The 17,180-nt window shown below is 28.4% G+C and overlaps 2 protein-coding genes across 3 annotated transcripts in view; one reads left to right on the top strand and one right to left on the bottom strand.

Annotated features, from left to right (window-relative positions):
* LOC117179158 (serine palmitoyltransferase 2) overlaps window positions 1-17,180 on the bottom strand; it is an 86,083-nt gene that overhangs the window by 43,319 nt on the left and 25,584 nt on the right. The window contains exon 2 of one of the 2 annotated variants that reach the window (XM_033370858.1): window positions 2,201-2,366. In XM_033370858.1, coding sequence (XP_033226749.1) covers window positions 2,201-2,350 — 150 coding nt within the window. In that variant the 5' untranslated portion in view covers window positions 2,351-2,366. Of the gene's footprint in view, window positions 1-2,200; window positions 2,481-17,180 lie in introns of those variants that run through there. The other variant, XM_033370857.1, reaches the window with a different exon arrangement.
* LOC117179159 (reticulon-1-A) overlaps window positions 1,695-17,180 on the top strand; it is a 123,640-nt gene continuing 108,154 nt past the window's right edge. The window contains exon 1 of the mRNA XM_033370861.1: window positions 1,695-1,954. Within this exon, the coding sequence (XP_033226752.1) occupies window positions 1,768-1,954 (187 nt within the window). The 5' untranslated portion in view covers window positions 1,695-1,767. The remainder of the gene's footprint in view (window positions 1,955-17,180) is intronic.

Genomic DNA, 17,180 nt, shown 5'->3' with positions numbered 1-17,180 from the left:
CGTTACTTACTTTGTCCATTAGGGATTTCCCGCTTATTATGCGTATGAATCTCATGTCAATTGCGTTAATTTTACTCTTATCTTTTTCTTGATAAGTCCATGCGAAATTACTTTACTAAAAATACATTTCGTTAGTTAAAGATCCATCTATTTGGTCGAAAGTTTAACCCTGTTGTTGAAAATTCGCTTTTTTGATCAAAATCAATTATTTTAACTGAAAATTTAACTATTTCATTTTTTATTGGAAATCGATCACCTTTTGTTTAAAATTTAATTATTCCATTCTTCGTTGAAAATTGATCGTTTTTAGTTTAAAAATCAACTATTTGCTTTTAAAATAACCTTTTTTGTTGAAAATTAAATTTTTTGTTTGAAAAAATACTTTTTTATAGGCAATTCGTGTTTCATAGAAAAATTAACCGTTTGGTAGAAAATGAAATTTTTTGTTGAAAATTCATATTTTTGGGTAGAAACATTAACTATTTGTAAACAAATTCGTCTTCTTGGATTGAAAATTTGTATTGTTTCATAGAAAATTCAACTAACTGGTTGAAAATTAATATTTTCTGGTTGGAAATTTAACTATGTCTTTTGTGGCTAAAAGCTGATACTTTTAGTTTAAAACTACTTTTTTTTTTAAATTCATATCTTTGGGTTGAAAATTTAACTCGTTTCTAGAACATTCGTCTTTTTGGATTAAAAATCAAACTGTTTTGTTGAAAATTGGACTCTTTACATTGAAAATTCATATTTTTGGGTTGAAAAATCTACTTTTGATTTAAAATAAAAATGTTTGTAAAAAGTTCTATTGTTTTGGTAGAAAATTCAATTATCTTATTGAAAATACATTTTTTGGTTGAAAATTCAACTTTTTTGTAGAAAATTAGTTTCTGATGTTAATTTTTTTCCCATTACTAGTCAAATCATTTTCTGGAGAAACAAGAGAAGTCTTTTCGGCTTAAAAGTTCAACTGATTTTCTGAAAACTAGTTTTTTTGTGTTTTAAATTCTATTATTTTTGTAGAAAATTCAACTGAAGTAAATGCACCAGTAATCGTGACGGTCTTAGTTTTCTTGAAAATTGTTTTTGATATGAATACATTGGTAAAAAATATTTTAAAAATAAGATGTATTATTTTCGTAGAAACTTCAACTATTTGGTTGAAACTTTATTCATATCTTAACTGAAAAGTCTTTTCTGGTTGAAAAAATTATCTCTTTTGGTAGAAATTTGATTTTTTCCTTATTAAGAATTAATTTGTTTTGGTTGAGGATTCAACTATTTTGTTGAAAACCCGAATTTTCCTTGAAAATTCTTTTTTTTTTTTGAAAGTTCAATCAAATCGTAGGAATATGGTACCTACACATTAATCATATTGTGTTTTAGGCGTTTATTTTTAATTAATTAAATCAAATCGAAGAAAAAATATTGTATTATAGGGGGGAGGGGGTCTTATATGTGACGTCATCCTGGGGTATTCAAGCTTTGTGTGATAATTTGTGACGAAGAAGGGGAGGGGCGAAAACAGTGTTTAAAAATAACTTGACATATTTCTCGAACGGCCCCAAGTATAATTTAAAAACCAAAATATCCCGCCCTCAAAAAAATTAACAATCGAAAATCAAACTTCGTTTCCAAAACACCACAGGGCACGCTCTCACCACTCAAAACAAAGTAACCAAAAATTAAACAAAATCCCTCTCAATTTTCAGCATTTTCAATAAAAAATTATCAATTTTATCCTGAAAAAATAAAGAAAACGTACTCATGGCTCTCCAGATAATGAAATCAACTGAAATGAACGAACACTTGATTGACAGAAAAATGTATCCCAGATCTTATCTAATTTCTCATAACATGACGAAATCCACGAGTGTAACTGATAAACCGGAGCGTAAAATAATTTTCTCCAACTGTCACTTGCCGGTTCTTTTAAATCCAATCCCCAACTTTGGTAAGAATTTGAATCACTTCAATAATTCTAATTAATTATAAATCAAAATTCCTAAAAAAAAGAAAGGAAAAAAACTTTCTTTTCAATAGTGATTAGGTGACACTAATGACATTGAACTAGAATAGCAAATGCCGCAGTGTCTTTTTTCCAGAAGTTCAAGTTTAATGATCGTAAATGGAGGGGAACTTTTTTTGTGAATAACGTGAGAGATAAACGATAGATTTTATTGAGTACACATGTACTCACCGGTACGTGGCCGTTCGTTCGAAGCCTCGTGCAACCGTTGATTTTGCTGTTGATTGTGTTGTCACCATTAGAGGTTAATCCATTTTTAAGAAGTAGAGGTTGCTCCTCCTGGGTCGTGGAAATTGCCACCTGGACCTGTGTTGAGGTCATTTTGCACCGGCACTTGCTGGAATTAATTACAGAATGAAAATTTAAACTAAAAAATCAAATCTGACGTCGATAAAACGAGGAATTAGATGTTTGCAATCCAGTACGAGCGGTGGACGACGACGTCGTGCGCGTCGTGTCGTGCGTCCAATGTCTGCAGTAAACGAGGCCTGCGCATTGCCTTTTTCCAATTGCTTGACAGTTTTACGATTTTCCCGGCGACCCCGGCGCGCCAATACGACAAAACCCGGTTAAGGGAGTGTTCACATATTACCTAACATTATTTTCGACCTTTTTTTGCACTCCCTCTTCCGTGACATTTACCCTCCCCCCCCCCGCCTTTAGTTAATATTTTTTATATTTTTTTAAAAACATGATAGAAGTTTTTTAATTGAAAACATTTTTTTTTAAGATGAAATATTGTCTAAAAATAAATAAAACAATATTTTCATGCAAGGGAGCGTTCACATATTACGAAATATTATTTTCGACCTTTTTCACCCCCACCCACCTTCACTTAACATACTGTAACATTTATCCCCTCTTACCCCTGTTTCATACAGGATGGTCGCTGGACCGGAAAATATCTATAAAAAAATTTGTCTTAGTGTGATTTCAACTTTTTTAAAAATAATTACTTAAACTTTTATCCTTTTCAATTACAACATTCATTTTAGAATATGTATCTCGAAAATCTTCCACTATAAAAATTGTCCATTTTAGAATTTAATTTTTAGATGTAAATTTTAATTTAGAGAATTTTAAAATGCAGTTTTAAAGACTTAAACAATTAAAGATTAGAAGCCTTTGGAATCGAAGATTTTTGATAAAAAACATTTTTAGTTGATCAAATGTGAATATAAATTGATAAATGATTTTTTTCAATTGAACTGTACTGTAAGGTTTAATTTTAATAATACTTAATAATAATTAATGTGAAAGTCTTATTAGTTAAACAAATGTAAACGCCCGATTGAAACTTTCTAAACTATGTTCAGTTTTAAAATAATTTCAAAATAATATATTCATGATTAAAATATTTGATTAAATTTCAACTATTATTTAAATCTAAAATATTCCATTTTTTAACCATTTAATTTGAAATTTTTTATTTAAGAAAAATAACAATGACTTAAAATTTAGAAATATCTGACGGTTCATTTAATATCAGTAATTATAAATTAAATATTAAAAATCAAACTTTGATCGTTGCAATTTTAATTGTTGTATTTAAAAAATTTTAATTTGTAATTCAAATTGTTTAATTTTGATGTATAAATGACGATTGAACACTTATTATTCTTGGAAAAATTCGAATAAGTTGAAGAGATATTTAGAAGTTTTCAAATAAATTAAAATTAATTTAAAAATTGAAATTATTTAAAATAATTTTAATAAAGTGTCTACGTGTACCGACGAACAAAATATTTAGAAGCTTTTTAAGAAGTTCAAAAGCCTGGCTTCAGAAGAATAAAAAACGTTTCCTAGCAAAATTGAAAATGATTCTTTATTGTCGTGATTTATCAGGATAGATCGGGACTCAAAAAACTTTCTTAGTTGCAAATTAGTCTTTTTGGTTTAAAAATTTAATTTGTTGTTGTAGAAATTGCAACTACCTAATTTAATGCAAATTTGTCTTCTTTGATTGAATTCAACTATTTTTGGTTTCAAATTGAAATATTTTTTGCTTGAAATATCAGCTATTACATTTTTCGTTGCTAATTCAGCTATAGTGCAACATGGAACTAACTTATGAACAAAATTCCAAAAAATTTGTATTTTGGTTGATTTAAAAATTTTGTTGAAAATTAGTTTTTAATTGGATTGGGATTGGTAACGTGTCTCCCCTAAGTTTCTTCCTTTTAGGAATTTCGGGCGTGTGGCCCGTGAACCTCTGGCCACTCTTTTGTAGACACAGGCCAGGATAACCTGGAAATTAGAGAAAAATGAAAGAATGGCCATTTTTAAAAGATACATTTTTCAGGAATTCAGCAAATATCTTTAGATTTCATGTCATTTCACGTGATTTTATCATATTTTTATGAATTACAAATAATTTATCCACGAAAATTGAGAGATTTCCTAGAAATAATTTTTTTTTCTCAATATTTCAAGGTATTACCAAAAATGTACAAAATAAATAAAAAATAAAATTATATTTAAAAAGATTATAAATTTCTTAACATTTTAATAATGTAAAGTTCTTTCAACTAATTTTAAACATTTTAGGGTATTTTTTAAAATTTCAAGATTAAATGATTTCATGGTATTTGGTAAAATACTAAATAATCAACAGTTTGCAAAGTTTCGAAAGATTTCTAAGGATTTGAAATATTTTATGGTATTTAGAAAAATGATAAAGTATTCTCAAGAGCTTTAAAATTTTTAAGGGATTACAAAATATTTCAAAAGATTAAAAAAGAATTTTAGGATAATGAGCCAACAGTGGATAATCATTAATTAAAAGTACAAATAAATGCCAAATCATTAATTCTAATGTTAATTAATTAATACGTATAGTGTCTTAACAATCAATTAAATTAAATGGATTAGTTGAAATACATTTCCATTATTAATTAATGATTATCTCTTGCAGATTCATTATCTACTGTAGCATATTTTAAAACTTTTCAAGAAATTTTCCATTGATTTTAGTAGTTTATTGGAATTTCAAAGGATTTTCAGTATTTTAAAACATTTAAAAAGATTTGAAGGCATTTTCAAGACATTCAAACAATTGTGAAGAATTTTCAAAGATTTTAATAAATTTTAGAAGATATTGGACGATTTTAAGAGATTCTATAGGATTTAAGGCCATGTGTCGAGTGGGTCATGTGACCAAATTCCTACCTTACCGACACTGTTTTTATTTCCTAACTTACATCCTTACATTCACACGAAGCGCCACGTCGAGTTTAAAATTTAGGATAATAAATAAAAAGCACTAAGAGAGATGGGCTGGTCATACATTTTAAAAATGATGAAAAAAGCAAAAAAAAATATGTACAACAAAATTATTTACAACAAATTCCTGAGGATTTCAATGTTTTTAAAGGATTTCAAAGAATTTATTCGCAATTAGTGAGGAATTTCGTAGAGTTTCGAATATTTGAAGAGATTTCGAAATTTGTTGGCAATTTATTTGAATTTACGTTTGGTTAGTTTATTGAAGGTAGTTCAAGTGAATATAAAGATTTTCTTAAAGCACAAAGCTTGAAGTATACAAGCAGTATAATAATTTTTTGTTGAATTACATCATGGTAGACGTCTCATTATTATTCACGAAAAAATTTTTTTTTATTATTTTCAACATTGCTTGAAGTATTTTAAAATAATTTGAAAGAGGTTATGGCTATTAGGTATGAATATTTATAAAGTAATACTGAATAAGTTACATTCATGCATCAATGAAGGTTATGACATACTGAAACGCCATAATCTGCTTTACAGGATTTCAAAGATTTGAAGAGATTTTAAAATATATGTTGCAATTTATTTGGAATCCGCTCTAAATTCTTATTATTTTATCCTCAATTCTTTCACATTATTTAGAATCCGTTGGAAATCTCTTTAATTTTTTTTTAATTCACTTGAATTCATCTAAATTCCCTCAATTCTACTTAATTCAGCTGATTTTTAAAAGTATTTGTTTAATTCATCCTTACGTTTTTTAAATTCACTTTGATTTCTCAGAAATTTTATCACATTCTTTTGAATTCCGGTGAACTTCTCTAACCTCATTTCAAACTTATTATATTTAATAGGGTTTTTACATATTTGCTTTACTGTTTTCAATTCTAGTAAATTTCACTCCAATTACAAGTAAATTAGGCTTTGGTAGGATCGTTTTTAAAAATCCCAAGGAGATTTTAAGTAGTTTTAAAAGTTCCAAGAGATTTCAAAATATTTCAAATGATTAGAAAGATTTTAGAGTATTTCTTAAAATTCCAGGGAAGTTTTAAGGTACATATTTCCAAAGATTTGAAATAATTTTAAAGATTTTAGGATACTTTGAAAGATCCCCAAGAATTTTCAGTTGATTTCAGTAATTTGATAACATTTTAAATATTTCAGAGTATTTCAAAATATTCCAAGGAATTTTCTAGAGTTTTAACAAAATTTAACGAATTTCAAAACTTTTTAAAGGATTTCAAATGTCTTTCGGGTATTTTAAATATATTTTGCTAAATTGGATTGGTTTTAAATAACTTTTGAGATTTTAGGGTATTTTTGCAAATTCTAAATAATTTTCAAAAGTGATAAAAAAAAATGTCACGGGATTTTTAAAGATTTTAAAGGATTAGAAATTAATTAGGGTATTTAAAAAAGTTCCAAAGAATTTGTAATAGATTTCAATAATTTAAAGGTATTTTTGAAAACTAAGAAAATTTATTTGCAGAGGTAAATCGGCCTAACGGAACCTCCACATTCTAAACAGTTAAAAAATAAATTAAGTAAATTTATAGCAGTACTTTTCACCAAAAAGGGAGAATTTTGGAGGGTACCGTTTGCAATATTAAAAACTTTCAATTTTTATTGCACGGAGAGAACATCCGCGTGAATCACGGTTAGGACATTCACAGCGCCCACCACTGCGATCATACTGTTCAACATTATTTTAAAGCGCATCAGCAATGCGATATCGCAGCGATGAGAATCGTTTTTATAAGAGTTATGATTGAAGTGTTTCTTATCGCTGCGACATCACACTGCTAATGCGCGAGAAAATAATGCTAAACAGTGTGATCGCAGTAGTAGCCGCTGTGAAAGGCCTAGTGTGATTCACGCGCATGATCGCCGTGAAGCCTTTGCTTCGTCTGGGCACCCTAATAGAAAAGAAGTAGACTAGAGACACTGTGAAGTTAGCTGTCCAGCGCAGCTCGGCTCTCACATGTTGAGAACGCCGGTTAGACCAGCGGCAAGCGTGCGCGCATGCTGGACACACGCGTTACTTAACGACGCCCTCACTGTCAGGCCGACGCGACGGTTCACTGCATATGAGAGCCGAGCTGCGCTGTTCAGCTGATTTGACATTGACTTTAATCCGCTTCCTGCTAATAAAACAGTGAAGGGCTTCGTGTAAATACAAAAATAGTAAATACGTCTTCTTTGGAATGTGCGGGAAAATCCGTTGACTTCCCCTTCATTCCGAAAATTTCCATGGAAATGCTCAATCTGAAGCAAAAATCTGTCACCTTTTTAAATTTAAAAGCTATCTTGATCTTGAAAGGCTTGAATTGAAAATTGTTTTATTTTCAAGGCAAAAAACGCTGTAGATTTAAAATTTTCATTCTTGAAGGCTCTTAGTATTTCCAATTTATATCAATTTTGTTTGATTTTTAAATTTTAGTTTGAAATTTGTTTTATTCAGCGTAGAAAAATTTAAAATTGAATACTAAACATGTTTTTATATTCTATTTTGACTAAGGTCTCAGTTTGAAATATTATTAAATTTTGAAATCTTGAAATTATTCAATCTCGAATATTAAAATTTGAAATTTTTCGATCTTAAAGGAACTTTTCGTCTTAAATCATACACTTTTAAAATGTTTCATTTTTAATTCTCACAATAATTTTATCGTCCAATTGCGGAAACTTCAGTTTATAACTTAAAATTGTATAAAAGGCGTTGATGTACTTCTTTTAAACCTTCGTCATTTAAAATTGAGGGATTTTCGTTTTTATATTTATTGAAATTGAAAAGTAACAATTTTTTAAAGGCTTGAAACATGGATTTTGTTTTTAAACAATTTTTAAAAAGGACATATTCTTGGGGCTGTGTTCTGAAAACTATATTATTATAACTATAACTTTTATAACTATACTACTATAAAAATATTCACAGTAAGGCATAAAATTCTTTTTCAAAATACTTTTGTTGGCAATTTTATGTATATTATTTTAGGACATTTTAAACGTTAAACATTGTCCAATTCGGATAATTATGCTTTTTAATTGCTGTATGTTTGAATATGGCGCCTTTTTAAATAAAAATGTGTGTAAATTATATTCAATTTGAATGTTTTAAATTTAAAAAAAAAATTAATTTTAAATGTTTATGCATAAATGAAATATACGTAAGCCCAAATAATAATTAAAATTAACGTTTATGAAGAACTTAATAAACAGTTTACAAATATTTTTCATATAAGCAATGCCAACTATTACGACCAATGCTATAAAAATTGATAAAATTTAATTTTTTTTTGCTGTGAACAGATAATATCGACAATTTCAAGTCACACTAACAACAAAAATATTCGAAATATTTTTATGTACCAAAAAATCTAGGATGTCAGAATAATAACGGAATGTATATTTGAGAAATGAAATATAAAATTGTATTATTTTATAAATATAAATATGCATCTAATTTTTTTGATCTAATTTAAAATATTTTTAAATTTGTATATACCGTTTAAAATTTGTGAAAATACTTTTGCATCTCTTAAAATCCTTGAAGATTATTTGAAATCCTGTGATTTCTTTTGAAATCTCTAAAATCTCTGAAAATCCCTTGTGCCCTTAAAAAATGTGGAAATTACTTAAAATACTTTCAGATTCTTTGAAATCTTTGAAATCGCTTGAAATCTTTAAAACCCTATTTAAATTTCTATATTTCCTTCAAATTTTTTGAAATTCTGTGAAATATTTTTAAATGTTTTGAAATTCCTTCGTATGTCTTCAAATTTTTGAACCCCCATTAAAATCCCCTGACATCCTTCAAAATTCGCGAAAAAACTTTTTTATCGCTTGATATTTTTGAAGATCCTTTGAAATCCCGTGACTTATATTGAAATATTTAAAAATCCCTGGAAATCCTTTAAAATCAGTGGAAATTTCTCAAATTATTTGAGATTTCATGAAAAATTTTGAAATCCTTGAAATCACTTGCAATCTTCAAATTCTTATGAATATCGATTAAAATCCTTAAAAATCAGTTAAAATCCTTCAAATCGAATGAAATAATATGAGATTTCTTGAAATCTCTAAAAATCTTTTGAAATTAATAAAGATCTTTTATAAATCCTTGGGGATCTTTCGAACCCTTCAAATCTCTTAGAATCCTTGTAAATCTTTTGAAATCTCATGAAATTCCTTTCAATCCCTTCAAATCTTTTTTAATACTTTGGTTTTTATTGAAATCCTTTAAAATGCTTCGAACTCCCGCGGCTTTTTTTAAATATTTAGGAATCTCATAAAATCCCTTGAAATCCTTTAAAATCCTTTGTACTCTAGAACTTTTGTAATCCCTTGAAATTTTATGAAATCCCATGAAATCTCATAAAGTCCCTAAAAAGCTTCCAAAATCTCGTTAAATTCCATAAAAATTTTGTCATTCTTCGAAATACTTTGTGTTCCTCTGAAGTACTTTAAAATCCATTCAAGTCTGTTGAAATCCTTTCAACTCACTGGAAATCATTCAAATCTTTTGAAATCCCTTGAAATTTGTTAAAATCTCGTTAACAGTGAGAATATAAAATCTTACGTAGGAAAATGTAGGGGTCACAAAAATCTTACAAATCCTAACAGGTTGGGGGGGGGGGGGGTATAAAAAATCATCCTTATGCTATTTCATGGAACTTCGCAAAGGTAGATCTAAGGTTTTGCATTTGTAATAATTTTTTTTCTATTATAAAACTTGAAAATAATGTCAAGCATAATGCAGATAAACAATAATTACCTAACTGATATACGCTTTATAAACTATAATCTAATTTTACTTCCCAATTATTATTATTATTTTTATTATTATACTCTAGAGGTTATGTTTCATTATTATCCATTATATATATTTTTTATTCTTTGTTTATCCATTAATTTAGAAAATATTTAATTAGGATTATTTTTTTAGAACTTCTGCTTTTTTAAAAGTAAAAATCACATGTAGAAATTTGAAATACGTAGACATAAATATTATCTCTCATGTATAGTTACAAACTAGCGACAATCGCAGTAATAGTTCTAAAATTAGTTTAATGCTTCTATTGATCGAACTACGTACTAACATTCTTGTTAAGAAAACGAATTTTCATTGGAAGCATTTTAAGGTTCTCATGTACTAAAATCGAATCATTATTGTATATTTGAGTTTTTGGAAATTTAATTGAAAAATGTAGCATCCGAAACGGGGACAGGCCAGCGGAAACTAACTAAACTCGAATTCGTTATTAAAATTAAAAGATGTTTATTCGTAGACGATCGAGTAAAAACTGAAATCATTTGTCTCGTTTAAGTTTGAGATTTCGGGATTTTAACATTATCTATGGAATTTTAAGAAAGATGTCGCTAAATAGTGGCGCGAATAATTAAAATGCAAACAGCCCTCTAACAAATTTAATGTTTATCTATCCCATGGTTTTATTTATTCGGAACAATATAATCAGTAAAACGGTTTTTGGCTAATTTGGAAACCTTCGACATCACCAATCAAATTACTGTCATTTCTCTTGACCTTGTCAACTTCGTATGTCCTCTTTTTCGATAAAAGTGTGTGGTTTACATCAGATTCAAATGCATATAATCGCAGATTAAATTAGATTTGTTGCTTAGTTTTTCTCTGAGCTCGTTAGTTTTTATAGATTTTCGATTTCAGCCATTAAGTTCTTAAATTCCTCATCAGGAAATTTTATCTGGTCTGCTTCAAATAGCAATCTAGCAGAGAAGCACCCTATCGCTCGGTTAATCGTGTTATTTATCACAAACTGGACATCGGATAACGTTTTTTCCCAATTAGAAGCTCGCCGGCTATCTTAGCTAACGTAGATCGTAAGAATCTTGAACACAAGTTCGGCTTGACCATTAAGACCTGATGCTATTTTAATGTATTTGATATCTCGTTCGGTGAAAAATTCTGAGCATTATTTAGAGGTAAAGCAACTATACCTCAATTGGAATCCAGCATTCGGGGTTTACTATAATGATTAACGTAGCTTGTAAGTTTTATAATGGTCTCTTTTGCACTTGTACTTTTTACCGGATAGAAAACAATAAATTTCGTGTAACCATCAACAATTAGGAACAAATTTTTATAAGACAAACTCCCAGTTTTTAATAGGAGTCCGTATAGTGATTGACAAATTCGGTTTCAAAAAGTCTCTTAGCTCTGTTCCAGATATGAAGCTCGCCTTTGCTTGTATTCGGAAGCACGTTATAGACTAAGAACTTTAAACAATTTCCGATATATCTTCTTTAAATCATTCCTTTAACTGTCCAAAAACTCTTAAAATTAGTTCTACTGTTTTGTCTACTCATCCGGATAAGATTTGATAACGCTAGGAATTACACTCGATGCTACATAGAGAAGGGCCGAGTCATTATATTTTCGAAAAGTAAACCATTTCCGATCTCATATTTATCGTTTTCTCTATGTACAAGGTAATTGCTTGAACATATGAGCTCTTGTTGCCACTTGTAAAGCTGGCTGCATAGACCAGCGATTAATTTTTTTCTTGTTCAAAGCTAGTGTGATCGCATTACAATAGGTTCTTATCATAAAACGGATGCCTAGAAGATAACCTCTAAAACGTTTTAGCGCATTGCCTATTGCTAAAATTGCAATTTCGTAGCTATTCATAATCTGTTGTATGTTTACTGAAAAACATCACTGTGTGTAATTGCTCGTATTTTTTTTGGTAAGAGGATAGCCCCGAACTCGAGAGAACTGGAATCTGTATGTAGTTCCGTACAAAACTATAATTTTAGGGAGAATAAAATGTTAAAACTGGTTCGATCTATTAAAACTGCAATGGCTCGCATCGCCAGAAGGTAAACTCAACTTCTTTCTTCAAAAGATCATACACAGTGGTTCCGATATGAACAAGAAAGTGGCAATAAACCACCTACAGAAATTCTCACCAGCCTCATAGAGACTGTTGAACTTTTCTACTATTTTTAAGAACGGAATATAGTTTAAAATGGCCTTCATGTGCTCTTGACTATTTGTATCCCCTTACAAGTAAACAAGTGACCCCAATAATCAATTTTTTAAATCTCCGAAAACACATTTATCGAAGCATAAAAATAACTCGTATTAAGCCGTTGGCTCAGGCACTCGCTCAAAACAATCCCAGTTTTCTTTCAAAGTTTCGTTAGGTATTAGAAATTTATCCAAGTAAAGCAACAATTTCCTTTCATCAATCAAGTTTCAAAAAATTAGATGTTGAAGTCATCTTTTTAGGCAAAAATACGCCGAATAAACGTGAAATCCGTATTTAGTAATAACTACGGCTGTGAAAGATGGGGGAAGGGGGCGGGAGCCAAAAAAGTGGTAACATAGTTTAAGAGCCGCCCACAAACTGCGTTACTAATTGGAGGGGGAGGGGATCACGTTAAAAACTGCCGTTTTTAACTAAATTTAACTAAATAAACTAAATTAACATGACCCAATAAAAAAATCAACTAACTTTTGGTTGAAAAGTATACAATTATATTTTTAGTTTGGAATTCATCTCGCTTGGTTAAAAATTCTAATATTTTATTGATAATTTTATTATTTCGTTAAAAATGTAACTAATTTATCAATAAGTCATCTTTTTAACAGAAATTCAGCTTCTTGGTTGAAAGTTAAACCGATGGGTTCTACGAAGAATAGGCTATCGTTTCGTTACCGTTAAGAATTAGGCACGTAGGAATTGTTAAAAGAAATAAAAATCTTTTAAAATTTATTGTTTTTAAAGTTATAGGAGCCTAAATTACATTTAATTTAGTCGCCACTAACACTTCTGTATGCACTATAAGAGGTCGTCGAGATTACTCTTTTGTAAAAGGTCAAAAAAAGGCCCCTGATTAAGAATATCTCAGGTAGGTTTTCGAAATATTGGTCAATTTTTGTTTAAATATTTTTTTTAACAATTTAATTATTTAATGACAAAAAATTATAGAATCATTTTCAACATGACTGAGACAAAATCAAACTTTTTTTTGTTTTGCACTTTTTTCGTACGACAAAACGGTTTGCAATGTACAGCGTTATAAAGAAATGATTTTTTAACAAAATTGCCATATTTGCACAGTGCACAGTTTTACCTCAGAATCTGTAATTCAAACAAATTTTCAACTTCTACACTGTCTATATCAAGGTTATATATCTTAAAAGGAAAAAGAAATGTTCCGATCGAATAAAAAATTCTCTCCTTAAATTGTTGTTAAAAAGTTGTTATTTTTAAGAGGAAAACGTTTAGTATCTTCATTTATTAATAAACAATCATCCAGATCAACCAGTATCATAATGCTGCTTCTAATTGCTGTGAAAGCTTTATCTAGCACTATTAACATCATTTGTTGTTAATTATTTCTTTTGCTAAATTGTTTATAACTATTGATATAAATAATAACCCTCAATTACCAGAATTGATTTAAATTTTTTTATTAAACCTTGACACATGATTAAAATATTCACTCTATTGATATTTTCTCGTACGACGAGCCATTATTCATTTATGGCCTTATAAACAATGTATTTTTTATAAACATACCCTCCCGTAAAAGCCACAAATTTCAAGTTATTAGCAATTACCTTTTTTATATCCTTAATTTTACGATTAAGAATGTAATTATCTTGGGTAGCATTTTTGATATCTGACTCTTATTGTTTATAACCATTGTTATTAACAAAACCGCTCAATTAAGAAAATCGATTTTTTCTTAATTTTTAAATTAATTTTTGGCAGAAAATAAAACTTTTCACTCTCGTGATATTTTTCCGTACGACCAGCCATTATTTATTTATGGCCATATAAACAATGTATTTCGTATAAACCTACCCTCCTCTAAAAGCCACAATTTTCAAATTATTAACAAGTAAATTTTTTTTATATCAATTGTTTATAAGACCATAAATAAATAATGGCTGGTCGTACGGAAAAATATCACGACAGTGAAAAGTTTTATTTTGTGCCAAAAATTAATTTAAAAATAAAGAAAAAACCGATTTTCTTAATTAAGTGTTTTTTTTAATAACAATAGTTATAAACAATAAGGGTCAAATATCAAAAATGCTACCCAAGATAATTAATTACATTCTTTATGGTAAAATTAAGGATATAAAAAAACGTAATCGCTGATAACTTGAAAATTGTGGCGTTTAGGAGTGGGTGTGTTCATAAAAAGTACATTGTTTATAAGGCCATAAATAAATAATGGCTCGTCGTACGAGAAAATATCAAGAAAGTGAATAGTTTAATCATGTGTCAAGGATAAATAAAAAAAATTTAAGTCAATTCTGGTAATTGAGGGTTATTATTTATATCAATAGTTATAAACAATTTAGCAAAAGAAATAATTAACAACAAATGATGTTAATAGTGCTAGATAAAGCTTTCACAGCAATTAGAAGCAGCATTATGATACTGGTTGATCTGGATGATTGTTTATTAATAAATGAAGATACTAAACGGTTCCCTCTTAAAAATAACAACTTTTTAACAACAATTTAAGGAGAGAATTTTTTATTCGATCGGAACATTTCTTTTTCCTTTTAAGATATCTATGCTTGATATAGACAATTTTGTTAAAGAATCATTTGTTTATAACGCTGTACATTGAAAACAGTTTCTCGTGCGAAAAAAGTGCCAGACACAAAAAAGTTTTATTTTTGCTCAGCCATGTTAAAAATGATTTTTTTTTTATCAATAAATAATGAAATTGTTTGAAAAAATGCTTAAACAAAAATTGATCCATATTTCCAAAATCTACCTGAGATATTCGTAATCAGGGGCCTTTTTTTTGAACTTTTAAAAAAGAGTAATTGCGGGGACCTATTGGTGCATACAGAAGTGTTGGTTGCTACCTGATTAATTATAAACTGTAATAAAAAATACTGGAGTTTTGAATTCGTAGAAAATGTTTTGAAAAATAATAGGTTATGTATTCTTTCTGAAAACTTAGCTAACTGAAGATTCCTTAATTCTTATCTGTAGCGGAAAGATAGCCTAATATTCGTAGAACCCATCGAAACTACTTTGTTTATAATTCATTTTTTTGTAGACTCATCTCCTTAGTTGAAAATTTAACTACTCCATTTTTAGAAAATTAGTCATCTGTTTTAGTAGAAAATTCATCTTTTTGGTTTAAGATTTCTATTTTTATTGAAAATTCATTTTTTTGTTGTTTGTGAATTAATTTTTCAACTAACAATGTAACTATTCCATTTTTAGTTGAAAATTTATATTCTGTACTGAAAATTTATCTTTTCTAGTTGAAAATGAATGTATTTTGTTAAATATTCGTCTTTTTGGTCGCAAATTAATCTGCTTAAATTTTGTCTTTAAAATTCAAAAATTTTGTTGAAAACTCGTTTTTTCTTGGTAGAACATTAATCTTCTTGCTGAAAAAATCATCTTTTTTGGTTGAAAATGTAACTATTTGGTTAAAAATTCTTCTATTTTTAGTTGAAAATTCAACTAATTGGTTGAAAGTTGAACTATATTTGCAAAAATTCATATTTTTGAAGATTCATCTCCTTTTGTTCGTAAATTTAAGTATATATTCAGGTACTTATTTTTTCCCTCTTCTGATTCTGATATAGAATTTCTCTTCCTCGTTCGAAAACCGTTATAAAATTTTAAAGAAAATTCAAAAGTGACAAAATGAGGATTGTTTTTCTAAAAATATTTAAAATCAATTTATTCGAAATTCCACATTTTTTTCTAGATTCATCCCAAAGTAAAGAGTATATTTCATGACATTATATCATGTGGCCACGCCTTGGTGAGAAGAGAGGATTTGTGTTTGTTTGAAAAACAAAAATTCAAATTTTTCTTCCAAAAAAACACAAGATATGTAAAAAGTCAAAAAAACAAAAATACTTTTTGAGATTTCTGCGAAAATACGTACAAAATCCTAAAAAAAAATGTTCTCAACAGTAGAATTTTATTTTGTGATCAAAAACGAAAAAGGATTTAATTAACAGTTTGAACAACTTTTTGGTGGAAAAATGATGAAGTAAGTTAAAAAAAATCCAGCGTGTCGATTATTTATTCTTTACTTTTTTTATGATAGCATGAAATAATATTGCTGGAAAAAAATCTTAAGGGATTTTATAACTATATTCGCAAGATACTCGAAAGTAGTGCGAGATAGAAAAAAGTGTCAAGAAACATGTTTCTAAAACTTTTTTAGATAAATAATTGTATTTCTTTGACTTTATTCGTATTTTATGGCATTTTGGCCAAAAATATTAATTTTCATTTTTCAGACATTTAAATATTCTCTTCTCACCAAGGCGAGCCCCAAAGCAGAATTTCATGAAATATACTCTTTACATTAGAACGAATTTAGAAAAAAATCAAAAGAAAGAAACGGCATAATTTTGAATAAATTGACTTTAAATAATTTTAGAAAAACCACAGCTGTTTTTTTTCACTTTTTAACATCTTAAATTTCCAAATGTATTTGGAAATAGGACAAGAAATTGTACTAGAATTAAAAAGAAAAAAATCATATACGTAGTATATTTCATTAAAAAATATCACACTTTAAACAAAAATTTCGATTATTCTTTGATAATCTGCGTTTTCAATTTTTTTAATTCAAACACTCATAACTTTGTCAAAAATGTTCTTGACAAATCGGTGAGACATGTATTATCATAATTCCTTTGAAAAATAACTATTTCAGTGACAAATAATTCTGTGACATCAGTATAGATTATCTTCATGATTTAAAATAAATTCGGTCAACAGTATCAATTTACAAGTCGGAAAAATCCCTCAAACTTGCGCAGTCAGGAAATTCCGAATCATAATAAAATCTATGATCCATTGCAATACATATATTATTGCTGATTTAAAGTTTCGTTCCTTTTTTTTACGAGTAATAGTTCGTGTTTTGT

Source organism: Belonocnema kinseyi, chromosome 8 (genome assembly GCF_010883055.1).
Source record: "Belonocnema kinseyi isolate 2016_QV_RU_SX_M_011 chromosome 8, B_treatae_v1, whole genome shotgun sequence".
In the NCBI taxonomy this organism is placed as follows: domain Eukaryota; kingdom Metazoa; phylum Arthropoda; class Insecta; order Hymenoptera; family Cynipidae; genus Belonocnema; species Belonocnema kinseyi.
This window is presented reverse-complemented; position numbering and strand designations above follow the sequence as displayed.